At 37.3% G+C, this 16,074-nt stretch overlaps 1 protein-coding gene across 5 annotated transcripts in view; it reads right to left on the reverse strand.

Moving 5' to 3' along the window:
- Positions 1 to 16,074, reverse strand: part of FIRRM (FIGNL1 interacting regulator of recombination and mitosis) — a 57,365-nt gene that overhangs the window by 31,390 nt on the left and 9,901 nt on the right. For 4 of the 5 annotated variants that reach the window (XM_054495364.2, XM_063648999.1, XM_063648996.1 and 1 more), the window contains 2 exons: positions 15,006 to 15,090; positions 13,177 to 13,315 (listed from right to left, as the gene is read on the reverse strand). In XM_054495364.2, coding sequence (XP_054351339.1) covers positions 13,177 to 13,315; positions 15,006 to 15,090 — 224 coding nt within the window. Of the gene's footprint in view, positions 1 to 13,176; positions 13,316 to 15,005; positions 15,091 to 16,074 lie in introns of those variants that run through there. The other variant, XR_010123168.1, reaches the window with a different exon arrangement.

A 16,074-nucleotide genomic window follows, 5' to 3' on the forward strand; every position in this document is an offset into this window, starting at 1 on the left:
AAGCATAATAAATAAGAAAAGAATATAAAATTAGCTAAGCTTACAAATGAGACAATATTTTCTAAAAACAAAAACAAAAACAACCCCTCTTAAACACAGTATAAAATTTTTCCAAGAAAATATAACTCTTCTTTGAATTATTAGCTGCAATACAAATAACAAATGACAACAGAGGTATTAAATTAAATTCTACATTACTGAAAAGAAATCTTAACCTATGATAGCAAAAGAGGTGATCCTTCTCGGTTGATCTGAAAGTGAAAGAAATTTAAATACCTTATTCTTTGTTACATGGGGATCAATTTAACGGATGGTCAAAAGAAAAAGGTCTTACAAATCAAAGAAAGAATGATATATAAAAGAAAACAGGTAAAGACATAAAAACACATTTCACAAAAAAGACAAAACAAACTGCCAATAAACTACTACTGAAAAATATCCAAATTACAACCTAATTACATATATTTGAGGAAGGGGGAGGTTTGAGGGTTATTTCGTTAGCAAAGATTAAAAAGACTGATAATATCCCTGCACTAGTAAGGAAGTAAGTTAACAAGCACTTTCTTTTACCATTGGTGGGAGCATAAAATAATACATTATTATTAAAAGTTGAAATGTTAAAACACCTTAATTGAGTAGCAATTCAATTTCTGGAAATATAGTCTATAGAAATACTAGCATAGGTATGCAATGTGACATTTTTGGCTGCTCTGCCTATGGAGTAGCCATTCTTTATTCCTTTACTTTCTTCATAAACTTGCTTTCATTTTACTCTATGGATTCACCTTGAATTCTTTCTTGCACAAGATCCAGACCTCTTTTGGGGTCTGGATCAGGACCCCTTTCCAGTAATAACTTCCTGGCAAACCCTATAGGGACAATACTGAGGAAACCTCCAGCCCGAAAAAGTAGACTCCAGCACCAATTAGTCAACTTTCGTTAAGTGGTGGGGTACCCAGGTGACGAACAGGATTGGGTTAGAGCCCTAACTTACAGGAGTTAGAGTCTCTCCTAAGACAGGGTGGGTTTAAACGCCCCTCTTAATAAAAGGAAAGGATGCTTGACTGAACTTTGGTTTGCGGCCCAACTTAGAAAAATTAGACTCCTTCTTAAGATTTAGGGGGTTAGAGATCCCCCTCAGTAAAGTCCCCCTTGGCTAGGAACCGGTTTGGCACTACGGGATGTTAACTGCTATTCTCTTTGGATTACTTGGCCTTGCACTCTTGCTGACGGCTGTGGGTGACAGGATTAGGCATGTACAGAATCATGGGACATGGGGAGCTTTTATCCTCCCCAAAAGGGGAAACTTGAGCTAATGGGACTGCTGAAAAAGGTCCCTTCACTACAGACAAGTGCTGCCTGAACTTGATTCAGTGTCACTGCAATGGAGGGGTCTTTCTCAGGCCTCCCTGAGCTCTTCACCTTCCCCACCCTGCCACAGGCAATGCTTTTCTCCCATTCTCTCCTTTCCCTTTCTTATCTTTTCTGTTACTCAGATCAACTGTCCACTCTTTCATCTTGCCCAGAGACCACATGTTGAAAAATGTCCTTAGGAGCTTGACCTTGTAACCACATGGCAGTACTTGCTCTTTGTCTCTACCATCCAGAGGACAGGAATTTGGGGGTTCATGTTTTAATTAGCTCTAAAAATTATCTTGAGCCTTTGCAAGCTCAAAATTGGCTGCTCTGGGCTCCTTCTGGAAAGAACAATGGAAATTGCCTAGTGCTGGAGCTCAGCAGCTAAGGCTTTGCCATTTTACAATGGCTGGCGGCCCGGGTTCAATCTGGCAAAGGCAATGAGTACTTTCTGGTTGATATCTGTGTGACCTTTACCATTTGTTGATTCTCTTCCCCTCCATGAACTGTCTTGAATTTTTCTTTCTCTGAGCACCTGGAAGGTTACCTTTGGTAACGTTCAAAAGCCAGAAATATCCGCACTTTGGCATGGCTAAAGTCGCGTAATAGGGGATTTAAAAGGACGTTTTTAAAAGTGTTGTGGTTAAGTCAGCTTAATTGAAAGTAGACATTCAAGCTCTAACAGCCTGGGACTCCATCGGAAAACAGAGGAGGCACCACAGATCCCTTTTTAGTGAAAACCTCTATTTTCCTCATGGAACCCCAAGAATTAAAAGTGGATAGATTCCTCTCAAAATCTAAGGCTCTGTTCTGTTCTGCTTTGCATTGCATTATCTGATGTTTTTCACTTTGGAGGTATCATAAATTATTTCACAGAGCTTTGGTATATAACTAGGTAGGAAATATACTTTTGGGGATAACTAATGGCACGAGGGGGATACTCAGATCTTTGCACATTTGGATCAGAAGCATGCTCTTGGCCACGTAGAAGGTATGGGGATGTCCCAACCTTCCCCTCAACCCCCATTGAGAGATACAACTCCCATGAGTGATGGGCTGATCACAGAATAGACTGATTGGCTTTGGGTTACTTTGCAATGAAATGCATGGTAAAATCATTGGACTGCCTTGTTCCATAGTGTTTCTCTTTTGGGAATCCAGTAACCAGTATACAAATGGGACACTTAATTTTGGGGGATCTGTTTTGCGTTCCAACTGTGCCTGCTTATTAGGCTGTAGAAACTGCATGCTTTCTTGACCCTGTTCCTCCAAGGGCTCTACCCTAAAGCCAGTAATCCAATTAAGAAACTGGCAAATGAGCCAGGGGTGATGGCTCACACCTGTAATCCCAGCATTTTGGGAGGCTGAAGCAGGCAGATCACTTGGGGTCAGTAGTTCAAGACCAGCCTGGCCAACATGGCGAAACCCTGTCTCTACTAAAAACACAAAAATTAGCCAGGTGTGGTGGCTCATGCTTGTAATCCCAGCTACTTGGGAGGCTGAGGCAAGATAATTACTTGAACCCAGGAAGCGGAGGTTCCAGTGTGCTAAGATCATGCCATTGTACTCCAGCATGGGCAACAGAGCAAGACTCTGTCTCAAAATAAATAAATAAATAAATAAATAAAACTGGCAAATGAAAAATCTTATAACTACTGGATCTCTTCTTCTGTGTATTTATATGTATTGTGTATAAAATATAAAAGAGCTTGATAACTGGTTTAAAAATAATGAACACTTAAATATTTTGTCAGAAAAGTAAAAAGTGGAATGCCTTTTAGTTCATGTGACTTAAGTAATTTCTGGGAAACAGTTTTAAAGATTACTGGTAAAATTAAAATATCTTCAAAATAAAGACATATGGTTTAAATTAGGCAGGTTAGATATTAGGTTTGCTAAATGCTTTAAGGCCATAAACTGCTTCTTTGACTTTTGAAAATTGTTTAACTTTGGAGCAGATTCTAGGTAAGGCCTGGGGACATGTGGTGTTAGCCATGCCCCCTAGCTATGCTAGAAAGAGTCAGACCTTACCTGCACTTCTGTTCTGTGTCCTAGGCTCCATACCTAGTACATAATTAGATTCCTTACTTACCAAGGTTTTCCACCATAAGTAAAAGTTGCTAAGAGTTAACATTTTAATATGTAATTGAAGACTACTGAAGAAACAGTTTTACATTACAGGTATGTAAGGAAAGTGAAATGTGTTTTTGGTAAAAGATTATAAGAAAGCATGGGAATGTGGATTTTTGACCTAGATTAAAGGGGGATAGGATTGTTTTAAGTTAAATAGGATAATGCTGAAGGTTTGAGCAAGTTGTACAACATTTGTAAAAAATTAATCTTGCAAAAAAAAAAAATCTGTGTGAACATATTGGCTAAAGTTAAAGGGGTATTATTCAGTTTTTCCATAAATTGAACACTGGAAAAAATCACAACAGGATTTCCTGAGAGCAATAATCTACTCTTTAACAAAAATTGTAAAGAGTTGTAAATGGTTTATGAGAATCTTACCTTATGGTTATATTGATTAAAATTAGATTTTATACTGATTAAATTTTATACTGATTAAAATTTAGATGTGTCTATACAGTTTTATACTGATTACATTTTATACTGATTAAAATTAGATTTGTCTATACAGTTTTATTAAGAATTGGGGTTAACATTAATAGGACACTAGTGCAAAGGTGAAACTTGGCTTTTTTGGTATAAAAATCATACAGGAAGCATAGTCAAATATAAAATGATGTTTGGCTTTCTTTGGGCTATTTTTGTATAAATATGTTATTGGCATGTGTTCCAAAATTATGGGAAACAACTATAATTCTGATATGACTTAATGTACATTATAATTGTTATATAAAATTGTTATCTGCCACAGAAGTAACCAAAATCCTGTCAATTACGGCTTTAACAGGGGCTGCCCTAAGGCTTTTTGTCATCCACAGACAATTGTTGTCTTGTTTTAATCAAAAGTTGATTTTTAATCAGCTACGGGACTTTGACAGGTGCTTTTCAATGCAGGTTTCTGATAACTTTGGCAATTATGACATTAGAGAAAAGAAATTTTCAGGACTTTCATGAAGAGATGGAGTGTTCGTGGATTTCAAACAGGGCAAGCGTTAACTACATGGACTGAACTAATAGAAGACTGAAGTAATTTTTTTTTTTTTACTTTTTGTTTAAAATGTTGCTGATTCTTTTATTTTTCAGAGTCAAGAAAACTTCTTTTGAGCTGTTGTGAGCTTTTCTTTGAGCTGTTTAACAATTGAGTGAAGTATATCGCTGTGAATAAAATTTGGAGCATATTTGTTTCTGATTTCTCCAGAATTTGGAACCTATTTGTGAATATTCTTAACTTACGGCAATATAGTTATTTGCATAAGTGCAATATGAATGTTTTCTTTTGCAACAGGACACAACTGGAGAAACTGGTTATTTTACCAAGGCTTTGGCTGGAATAGTGTGCTTTCCTTTAAGGAATCAAACTTGACTTATAAAGCCAATAAAGGCCCTTGGGAAAACTTGCCTCACACCTTGTTTATGCAGTCCCTGTACAGGGTTCCTTACCTGCGGTAAGTAAAGAATGTCACTTTCTGACAGGCCCAGGAGCCCCAAGTTATCTTGGGACCTCAAGAGGAAAGGAATTTATCCAATTCATATTTTAAAAAGTCTTATCTGAGTTTCCTTATGAAACAAGAGTTCCGTCAAAGCCAATTTTAAAAAGCCCATGTGAAAAATAATTATTCTTGCTGTACTTTATACAGATAATCAGGCCAAGTATAAAAAAGCAAATCAGTCTTATCACGATTTTCCTTTAGTAAAAATGGGAGACTGGAGAGAGAGAAAAAAATTATGTTTCAAAATAACAGGTACACCTGTTATTAGGTGTTTTTGAGTGTTGTTCTCATCAGTTGTTTTTGAGGTTTTTTTCTGCAATTTAGACTAACCCTGCTTATTCCTGTGAACCAACCAGTGATCTCTGGCTGCTGCTCAGAAGAAACAAGAGGGATGGTAATGTGAAAATCTGGATCAGTATTCTAATTCTGGGCCCATACTGGAATCAGCTTGGTTTCCAACAGTTGCCCAGTTCATGGAAAGCCTTCTTATTTAGTTTACTTGGGATAATTTTACTTATTTTGCTTTACTGTTGTGGAATATACTGCTGTTGTTCTCTGTGTAGGAATACGAGATAATTCTGTGTAGGAATATGAATTACTGAATGTTTTATTAAATCGAACACTTACTAATCTTCCAGATATCACCTTTTTCTGGAATTGAGAGTTATGAATGGCCCTCATCATCACACTGACACTTTCTGACTGATCTCCTCTCTCCCCCGAATATAAGAGACTCCAATAGTTAGGCAGGAATATCATCATCCCTATTCAGCCCGAAGAAGTTATAGATGTCTATTTGTCCCTCTACAACCCTTAGGATTAAGGGTTCCCTTATAAAAGGGAGGGGGGGAAATATGTCAGAGGTGTTTTAACCAGAGGACTCCATCTTGAAAAGGGGCTGGGTAAAATGAGGTCAAGACCTACAGGACTGCATTTCCAGGTTAGGCATCCTAAGTCACAGGATGAGATAGGAGGTCAGCACAAGACAGGTCACAAAGACCTTGCTGATAAAACAGCATGCAGTAGAGAAGCTGGCCAAAACCCACCAAATCTAAGATGGTGACAAAAGTGACTTCTGGTTGTCCTCACTGCTCATTATACACTAATTATAATGCATTAGCATGATAAAAGATAATCCCATCAGTTCCATCACAGTTTACAAATACCCTGGCAACAACCAGAAGTTACCCTATATGATCTACAAAGGGGAGAAACCCTTAGTTCTGGGAATTGCCCACCCCTTTCCCAAAAAAGGGAATAATCTACCCCTTGTTTAACATATAAATCAGGAAATGGCCATAAAAGTGGCCAACCAGGAGACTTTGGGGTTGCTCCACCTATGGAGTAACCATTCTTTATTCTTTTCTTTTTTTTTGAGACAGAGTCTTGCTCTGTCACCCAGGCTGGAGTGCAGTGGCACAATCTCCGCTCACTGCAATCTCCACCTCCTGGGTTCAAGAGATTCTCCTGCCTCAGCCTCCCGAGTAGCTGGGATTACAGGCGCCCACCACTGTGTCCAGCTAATTTTTGTATTTTTAGTACAGATGGGGTTTTACCACGTTGGCCAGGCTGGTCTCCAACTCCTGACCTTGTGATCCACTCACCTCTGCCTCCCAAAGTGCTGGGATTACAGGCGTGAGCCGCCACGCGAGGCCTTATTCCTTTACTTCCTTAATAAACTTGCTTTCACTTTACAAAAAAAAAACAAAAAACTTTTTTTATATAGTGAAAACTGAAATGAACCAAGTGTGCATCATGTGGAGAACACCTAAATACAGTTGACCTTTGAACAACATGGGGTCTAGAGGTGCCAACCCCCCATGTGGTCTAAAATCCGAGTATAACTTTTGAGTTTCCCAAAACTTAACTACTAATAGCCTACCACTGACTATAAGCCTTACTAATAAAAACAGCTGATTAACATATTTTGTATGTTATATGTATTAACACTGTCTATTTACAAGATGAATCATCTGTCTGAAATGGCAGGTAACTGCAGTTGCAGACCTCAATTTACAGTATGTATCAAGGAATTCTTGGGAGCACTTCCAGGATCACTAGTGGCACTTCTTATGGGTTTACCATATTGCATTAAAGATGATGAAAAAATATGGAGGCACCTCAAGCGATAACTTTTTACTGAGAAAAGCAATTTACTTACTGGAGAGACAAACTGCTCATGTGGGGATGGTTAGTATCACATGGCCTTGCAACACTTGAGTTCACAGTAACAGCAACAGGAAGTGGCTATGAAATTATTGTATATTGAATATATAGAAAATAATGGCAAAAACTGCAATTACTTTTGCACAACCTAATAGTACTACAATATGTATGACAGTTAATTTCATGCAGTTATGATTTAACACTGCATCTTTACCTTTGTTTACATTTCTCTCAACTGCATGGTACCATGTATGGTCTCTGTATGCTAAGTTTTGATAAATTTTAACCTTTGATAATAGATTTGTATTATTTTATGGTAATAAATGACAATTTAAAAAAATCTGCATAAGTTGACCTGTGTAGTTCAGACCTGCATTGTTCAAGGGTCAACTATAAATTTATAGTATAATCATATAAGAATCAGGTACATATATCTTCATGGACACAGAAAGCCCTAAGGATAAACTGTTAAGTAAAAAATCAAATTGTAAACAATTTGTATAATGTAAAAATTAATTACACAAATTGAGTCATTCTTGTCATACCCAACTAAAACAGAGTCAACAGGCCTAGGGGAAAAGCACTCAGGGCACAAAACATTTCTCCCAAAATGTAATTCTCTGTAGGCCTGGCTGCTGAAACTGCTTGCTGTAACCAGAAACCAGTTTTATCTAAGGGCTACTGAAAGAAACTGGTGCAACTCTAAGACCAGTGTTACCCATTGCCATCACTCACCAATCAGAGCTTGACAGCTCCCCAAATCTAGTGCCAATGGACTTTCTTAAAGAGCTATATGTAATATTTCTCCTTTTTTATAAGACCGCTAACCTTCTCTTTTTTCTGTGGACATACCAAACAATTGGTCTGCATGAATGCTCCAAAGTGCAATTATTTCCTCCCAAATAAAACGTTTTGTTTTCAGAGATTTGTCTATTGACTCTAATGATAACATAATCCTATCATTATTTTTAAATGCGTTAAATGTTAGTTTTCTCCCACCCCCAAAATAAATCAAAACCTTTCCTGTGATTCTTTCTAGTAGACGAAAATAGGATTTCATCTTCCATGTTAGATACTTGTGTAATATGTGTGAGTTTTCTGATTACGTATTACATTTGTAAATTGATAAAACAGTGGGTAGTGCCAATAGTATGCAGGGAAGGCTACAGATTCATCTGCCTGGATTTAAGTCCTGGTCCTACTACAACTACTATATGACCTGGGGAAAGTTATTAAACCTTTCTGTGGCCCAGTTTTCTCATCTACAATGAGGCTAATAGAGGATTATTGTGAGATTTAAACAGTGTCTGACATTTAAGCAACTTAGCTCAATAAATATTGGTTGTTCCACCACCCAAGTTTATAATACACACTATAATCCAAACAGCTTTAAATAGTGCCATAAAATTAAGTCAAATAAATTACTGTCTTTAATTTGTGAATTATTTCACATGAAAATAACATATCTTAACTTATATGTTAATTGGCTATGTTTCTTTTCCAATATAGCAAAATCTTCATTAAACCCAATCAAAACAGAGTTGGATGGTTCGCTAATGGAATATGATCCCTCATTTTGACCCTTATTAAAAATATTTGAAAATAGTCCATTTTCCTCAGCAGAAATAGGGTAGATGAAAATTCACCCTTCTTTGATCATTTTTTTTTGAGATGGAGTCTCACTCTGTTGCCCAGACTGGAGTGCAGTGGCATGACCTCGGCTTACTTCAACCTCCACCTCCTGGGTTCAAGTGATCCTCCTGCCTCAGCCTCCCAAGTAGCTGGGATTACAGGTGCGCACCATCACTCCTGGCTAATTTTTGTATTTTTAGTACAGATGGGGTTTCACCATGTTGGCCAGCCTGGTCTCGAACTCCTAGCTCAAGCAATCTGCCCACCTTGGCCTCCCAAAGTGCTGGGATTACAGCCATGGGCCACCACACTCAGCCTTTTCGATTATTTTGAACATGAACTCTCTAATACAGTGCTATGCAAATTTAAAAGCACAAAGTTTAATCTACACTGACTTTATAATCAGCATAGACGTCATCATATCACCATAACAAACCTTTCCTGACTTCATCACTGGGTACCTATCTTGTACTCCCATAAGCCAGCCAATACCCAGTCCTCCAAAGATCATACCATTCTATAATAATTACCTACTTATCTGTGTCTCAAGCTAGACTCTAAGTTGTTGAGGGCACCTACAACATTTCCTGGCACAGAATAAGCACTCTGGAAATACTTGTTAAATGACTGAATGAGTGGTGACACACAACTTATTTGTTTGCTTACTTTAAATTTTCTCTCTCATTCAAGAGGAAATTACACAAGATTTGTTCGAAGCCTCTAGCTTTACTTCATTACTAAATAGCATACTACTAATTAAACCCAGAGTTTTATTTTTACATTTTCAAAAAGCAAGTAAATAACACAAATAACTTAACAGTCCCATCTTTGATTTACTCAACTGTTTAAAACAAAGTTTGCATCTTAATGCCAACAAAGAAGGTGTGGGTAATATAAGCAAGGAAGACCATTTTTCAATGCTTTAAAATATTAGCACCATTCTTTCTTTCTTTGTTTCTATCTATCTATCTATCTATCATCTATCTATCTATCTATCTAGACAGGCTCTCACTCTGTTGTCCAAGCTAGAGTACAGTGGCCTGATCATGGCTCACTGCAGCCTCAATCTCCTGGGCTCAATGCATCCTCCCACCCCAGTCTCCCAAGAAACTAGAACTACAGGTATGTGCCATGAGGCCTGGAGAATTTTTTTATTTTTTGTAGAGATGGGGGTCTCCCTGTGTTGCCTAGGCTGGTCTCGAACTCCTGGGCTCAAGCAATCCTTCTGCCTTGGCCTCTCAAAAGTGCTGAGATTACAGGCACAATCTTTCTTTAATAAAACAATTAAAATACTAATAAAATTTAAATGTAGCAGGCAATAAAATCTAAGTGTAGGCAACAGATATAATAGTATATGTTTATTTTCTGAATAATACAAATTTCTAAAAGCATTATATAAACATAAGTAGGAATTAGAGTGGAAATTAAATTAGTTCTAAGGGCCACACAAATAAATTTCCCTATGTTTATAGAAAAACTAAATAATTGGGGGCTAAAGAACTATATGGTAAAACTATACATTAAAAACTCTAATAGAATATTGTCTTTTTGAAACCAATTTCAAGACTTAATTGAGAATAAATATCGATTTTAGGGGTTGTTACGGGTTGAACTGTGTCCCTCCCAAAAAGCTTTAAGTTCTAACTCCCAATACTTCAGAATGTGGCCTTATTTGGAATTAGGGTTATTGAAGACATAATTAGTTAAGATGAGGTCATACTAAAGTAAGGTATGCCCCTAATCACTATCACTGGTGTTCTTATAAAAAGATGATGTGAAGACACAGAAAGCCAAAGTAAGCTAAGGACTGCCAGTGACACCCAGAAGCTAAGAGAAAGATATGAAATATATTCTCCCCTAAAGCCTTCCAGAGAACATGGCCCTACTGACACACTGTGAACTTCTGCCTCTAGAAATGTGAGAGAATAAAATTCTATTGTTTTAAGTCACCTAGTTTGTGGTAACTTGTTACAGCAACCCCAGGAAATTAATACAAGGAATGATACATCACATGCTTCTATAAATAGTGTAATATTAATTAAATCTACTGGTTTTATTTTTACTTTTTTCCAAGTGAGATGATATGGCTTGAAGACTGGTGTCCTCCCAGACACCTAACACCCAATGTGATACTATTAAGAGGTGGGGCCTTTGGGGAAGTGATTAAGTCACGAGGGCTCTGCCCTCATGAATGACATAAGTACCCTTATAAAAGAGGTTGAAGGGAGCTATCCTGCCCCTTGCATTAAGTGAGGATGCAGCAACAAGGGGCCATCTTTGAAGCAGAGAGCACACCCTCGCTAGACACCAAATCTACTGGTGCCTTGATATTGGGCTTCCCAGCTTCCAGAACTGTGAGAGATAAATTTCTAATATTTATAATCCCTTACCCAGTTTAAGGGATTTTGTTATAGCAGCCTAAATGGACTAAGACACAAAGTGAAAACTGCTTGGAAAACTTCAATACTTCACTTTGATTGGTAAATAAATATTAACAGTGATCAGCAGAGGGCGTCGCTGATCAGAATTTGGAGTTAAGATTGAAGAAATTATACAGTCCACCTCAAAGCTCCATTTCAGGCAATGGACAGTAAGCAGAAATGGTCACATTCATCAGTCCCAAATTTGAACAAATGAGTAAAAATATAAGAATTTTCTTGGACAGTTAAGAGAATTTAAATTTTCTGATTTCCATCTATAAGCAGTTTATATAAACTGAAAATATACTTTATGTACAGCCACCCTGGCTAAGCAGCCCCCATACTCTCTCTTGCCACTATAGACTATACTGTTGCTTAGGCTTTCTTCATCTTACTCCTGATCCAAGTATCTCTGTTTAATTTTCCTCTCCAAGTACTAGCTGCAGTCTGTGGTGTCAAGAGAAGCAAGAAGGAAACTGAAAAAGGAGGTCGGGGTTGAGAATATGAATCTATAGGATAAAGGTAAAGAAGAAAACAAACTTCCTGCCTTTGATATAGGATACCCAAACAAACTTCTCCCTTTAGCAAGGTAAGAGGAATCAGAAAGGATGCACAAATGAAGTGAGGACAAAAAAGGAAAGGGAAAAAGGAAGAAGGGATATAAGGGGAGGGGGCAGGTGAGATAAAGAAGAGAAGCAAGAAGAAAAAAGTTAGCCCCTTCCTAACACTACTCCTCATTTCCTTCTTACTACCTTCAGAACTTCTTTCTAAAGTTCCACCCTCCCCTACAGTCTGTTCTTCCAGATCAGCCCTGCCCTAGGAGTTGCTACCAGTTTTAGGACTTGGATGAACCCCTACACTTTCATCCCCATAGCTGACTGGCAGGGAAGAATGCAGGTACAAAGGAATTCCCTGTATCAGCTTGCAGATGTACAACAGAAGGGGCTCTGTCATTGCTATTCAAAGAAGAAATATTCAATTCATGGTCCCATTAAAATTATCACATATAGGCTGGGTGCAGTGGCTCACACCTGTAATCCCAGCACTTTGGGTGGCCAAGGCAGGTGGCCCACTTGAGGTCAGGAGTTCGAGACCAGCCTGGCCAACATGGCAAAACCTCATCTCTACTAAAAAAATTAGCCAGGCGTGGTGGCAGGCACCTATAATCCCAGCTACTCAGGAGGCTAAGGCAGAACGATCCCTTGAACCCGTGAGGCAGAGGCTGCAGTGAGCCAAGGTCGTACCACTGCACTCCAGCTTGGGTGACAGAGTGAGAGGCCGTCTCAAAAAAAAAAAAAAAAAAAAAATTTACATATAACTGTTAGGTCCTGAGTACTATTAATCTTATAATTTAGGACTATTATAGTTAAATAAAATTAGAGGGCTAGTCTGAAAGCAAAAGGTACTATGTACAACAGTGTTACAGGAAAATGACTTATAATTCCCAATAATCGTACTACAAATTTTTAGAATATAATGTTTCATAAATGGGATACCAATTCAACACTCTAACTTTTCGAAATAAAAACAAATGTATGAATATATCAAATTTAAAAGACTGATACATACATATACACGCACAAACATACTTATATCCCTAAAGGCTGCAATGCATTGGTGAAGAAAAAATGCAAGATTGATTGCGCTATATCAGATTTTATATAAATATGAACAAAAGAATTTTTGTTCTCATGCAGAAAAGAATGAAAGGATTCTGAGAAGAATGCTGTGACCAACCAGTTACAATGCAAAGAGGGAGCCAGGTAGACCCCAGAGGCAATGACAGCAGTTAGGAATCTAATGCAATGCTCTGGGTGAAAAGTAATTATGGGCTATAAATAATCCCACAGATCAAAAAAAACACCCAAATGAAATAAATTAAAATCCTCTTAAATAGACTGACCCAGACATTCAAATGAGATTTACTAACTGCCAAAGAAAATAAGAGTTGCTGTTTAAAATGCTATTAGCCCAAATTTTACCTGTGCATCTGACTGTGTCATCTGCTCAGCTAACTGTAAACAAGAATGGAAGGAGAAAAGAATGTCTTCACACAAGCTAGTAATTATATCTTTGTGTTTCAACTGGCTTTTTATTATGGACTGGTGCTTAAGGCTCTGCCTAAATGAATAAAAAGAAAAGAATACAATCACCACAAGTAACACATCAAGTAACTTAACACCACTAACAATATCTACCTTATAGAACATTTAAAAAAAAATCACAAAGCATCATATATCACATAATATAACTAAGATGCGCCCAGTTTACCTCTGAAGCAGTTATATTTGTTTAAATAAGTTGCTGATTTTTCTCTGTGTAAAATATTAATTGAATTCTTACTATGTACGAGGCATTCTACCAAGCCCTGGAGACAAAGGGGTCTAACAAATGGACACAATCTCTGCCTTACCTGCATGAAACTTGTGGTCTAGCATGAGAGAGAACGTTAAATAAGTTTAAGAATAATTAATTAGGGCTGTGATTTGTCAAATGACAGAGTCTAAGGTGCTACAATAGAGAGACCTAATCTAACTTATTCTTAGGGTAAGGATATCAATCTAACTTATTCTTAGGGTAAGGATATCACACAATGTTATCATGAAGATATAACTCTTAAGCTGAGAACTGAAAGACAGTAAGTAGGAGTTAGCAAGGTATACAATAGGAGAGAGAAGCATCCTAGGCAGATGGAAAAACCACGAAAATGCTCTGGGACAGGAGAGTTTGCTATGTTTGAGGAACTAAGAGTAGGGAGAGCAGCATGAGACAGGCTGGTGAAGGAGGCAGCGTCCACAGAGGATTAGGTTGTTATTCTTAGTAAAATGGGACAGACTTTAAGCAATAGAGTGACATGATCTGATTTACTTTTTAAAAGATCATTCTGCTGGGTAGAAAATGAACTGGAAGAGGGTAAGAGTGGAAGATAATTAGTGATGATGATAGTGATGTGGCTAATTCCTTGAGCATTAACTATGTGTCATGCACATTTCTAAGCATTTCACAGTGATGAACTCAATTCTCACTATAACCCTGTCAAGAAGTTGCTATTATTATTTCCATTTTCAGATGAGCAAACTAACGTTCAGAGAAATTAACCAAATAGCCCAAGGGCTCAGAAGGAGTAAATGATTTCAAGAATGGATTTAAGCACAGTGATACAGCTCCCAGGCAACACTCTTAACCACTGAATGGCAACTTAATGTCCTGGTAGTACAAGAAAAGCACCTAAGACCTGAAAATACACTGACCTTTAATGTTTTATGTATGTGTATAAAGTAGATATTCTTAACCATTTTTACATCTCAACCACATCTCCTCTCACCCCTAAGAATCTGATGAACACTATGGGCACTATCCCTGGTGAACCTTTAAAATGCTTCAGTTTCAGAAAGTTAAAATTACTGTACAAATGGAATTAAGCGTGAACAACTTAAAAGTACCTAATGAAAAGATTATATTCAGTTTTAATTATAGTTATCAATTTATCTTATCCTAGAAATAGGATACTTGATAGCTGGTTAAACAACAATAGCAGCAGGAAAGTGGTTAAGTTCTAGTCTGGCCCATGGCCCATTATTTCTGAAGTACTAGCTAACTAGGAAGAACACTTTTTTTAAGTTTAGAGGCCACAGGGTAAAGAAGTCCAACTTGGCTTGAGAGCTACATGTCTGGATTATCAGACAGCAATGTCAGTGAACATTAAATTCACACAAAATGTTTCAAATGCAATCTAAAGAATCATAAATAATTAAGATTGGGGAATATGGAAAACATTTTCTAAAAAGTAAAAAATAACAAACAAACTTACTTAATTATAAACTTCCAAGTATTGGCATGAAATGCATGGTCCATACTGGAAATAACAGAGCAGATATCCAATAAAGAATGAATAACTGCAAAGAAAGATAACAGAACTTTTAAGACATCCAAATGTCATGGGGGTGAGTTTCTCCAATAATTAAAACTATCTACTGAACAATTTCAACATTTGATTGAATTAAAATATGTAACACAATTTGGAAATAGTTGTGTCAAAAGAATTATTTAAACTATTTAAGTGTCACACTTGTTAATGGTTTTTATAAATATTGAATATTAACTTTTGAAGTTTATACCTACCAGATGACCTAAATAAAACTAAAGATGTTCAGTGGAATAAAAGTTGTACCCTATTATAACTGAAATATTCTACAGATATAATTCTAATCCAAAATGACAAAACAAATTGCTAAGGAAAGAAAATCTAAAAAGGAAGAATTCAAATTAATTTCCATGGTATTCATGCAAGGCTTTTACTCAGCCTGTGGTAGATTATTTATAAAAATGGCCACAATGACTGCCCTTTGTGAATCCACACTTTTCCGCAATGCCTCTGGGCTAAACGCTATGACCTGCTGTGGCCCGGGGGACAACAATAAAATTAAGGCAAGCAGAAACTTGAGAAGTGCTAGCATACAGTGACCTGCTCACACTTTTGCTACTCTTAGAAACCCTGAAACCACTGGCATCAGGTATCTGAGATGGGGTGAGCCTGCTGGATGATGCACATGGCTTTCTCAAGTACTTCTGCCTCTGCCAACAGCCAGATGTGAATGAAGTCACTGAAGTCACATGGGTGAGCTAGTGCCCCAGGTGGATCAGAGAAAGTTGTCTCAGAGCATCCCACCCTAAATTGCAGATTTACAGAATCATGAATAAATAAATAGTGAATAAAGAGATTTTGAGGTGGTGTGTTGCAGAGCAACAGGTGCCTGATACACTGCACAAAACCAACTTAGTCTCTTTATACCAAAGTTTTGAATGCAAACTTTGCCTTTATATTGTTTTTCAAACTATTGTTCATAATCCATTAATGAGTGATAAAATCAATGAAGTGT

Source organism: Pongo pygmaeus, chromosome 1 (assembly GCF_028885625.2).
Source record: "Pongo pygmaeus isolate AG05252 chromosome 1, NHGRI_mPonPyg2-v2.0_pri, whole genome shotgun sequence".
NCBI classification, from domain to species: domain Eukaryota; kingdom Metazoa; phylum Chordata; class Mammalia; order Primates; family Hominidae; genus Pongo; species Pongo pygmaeus.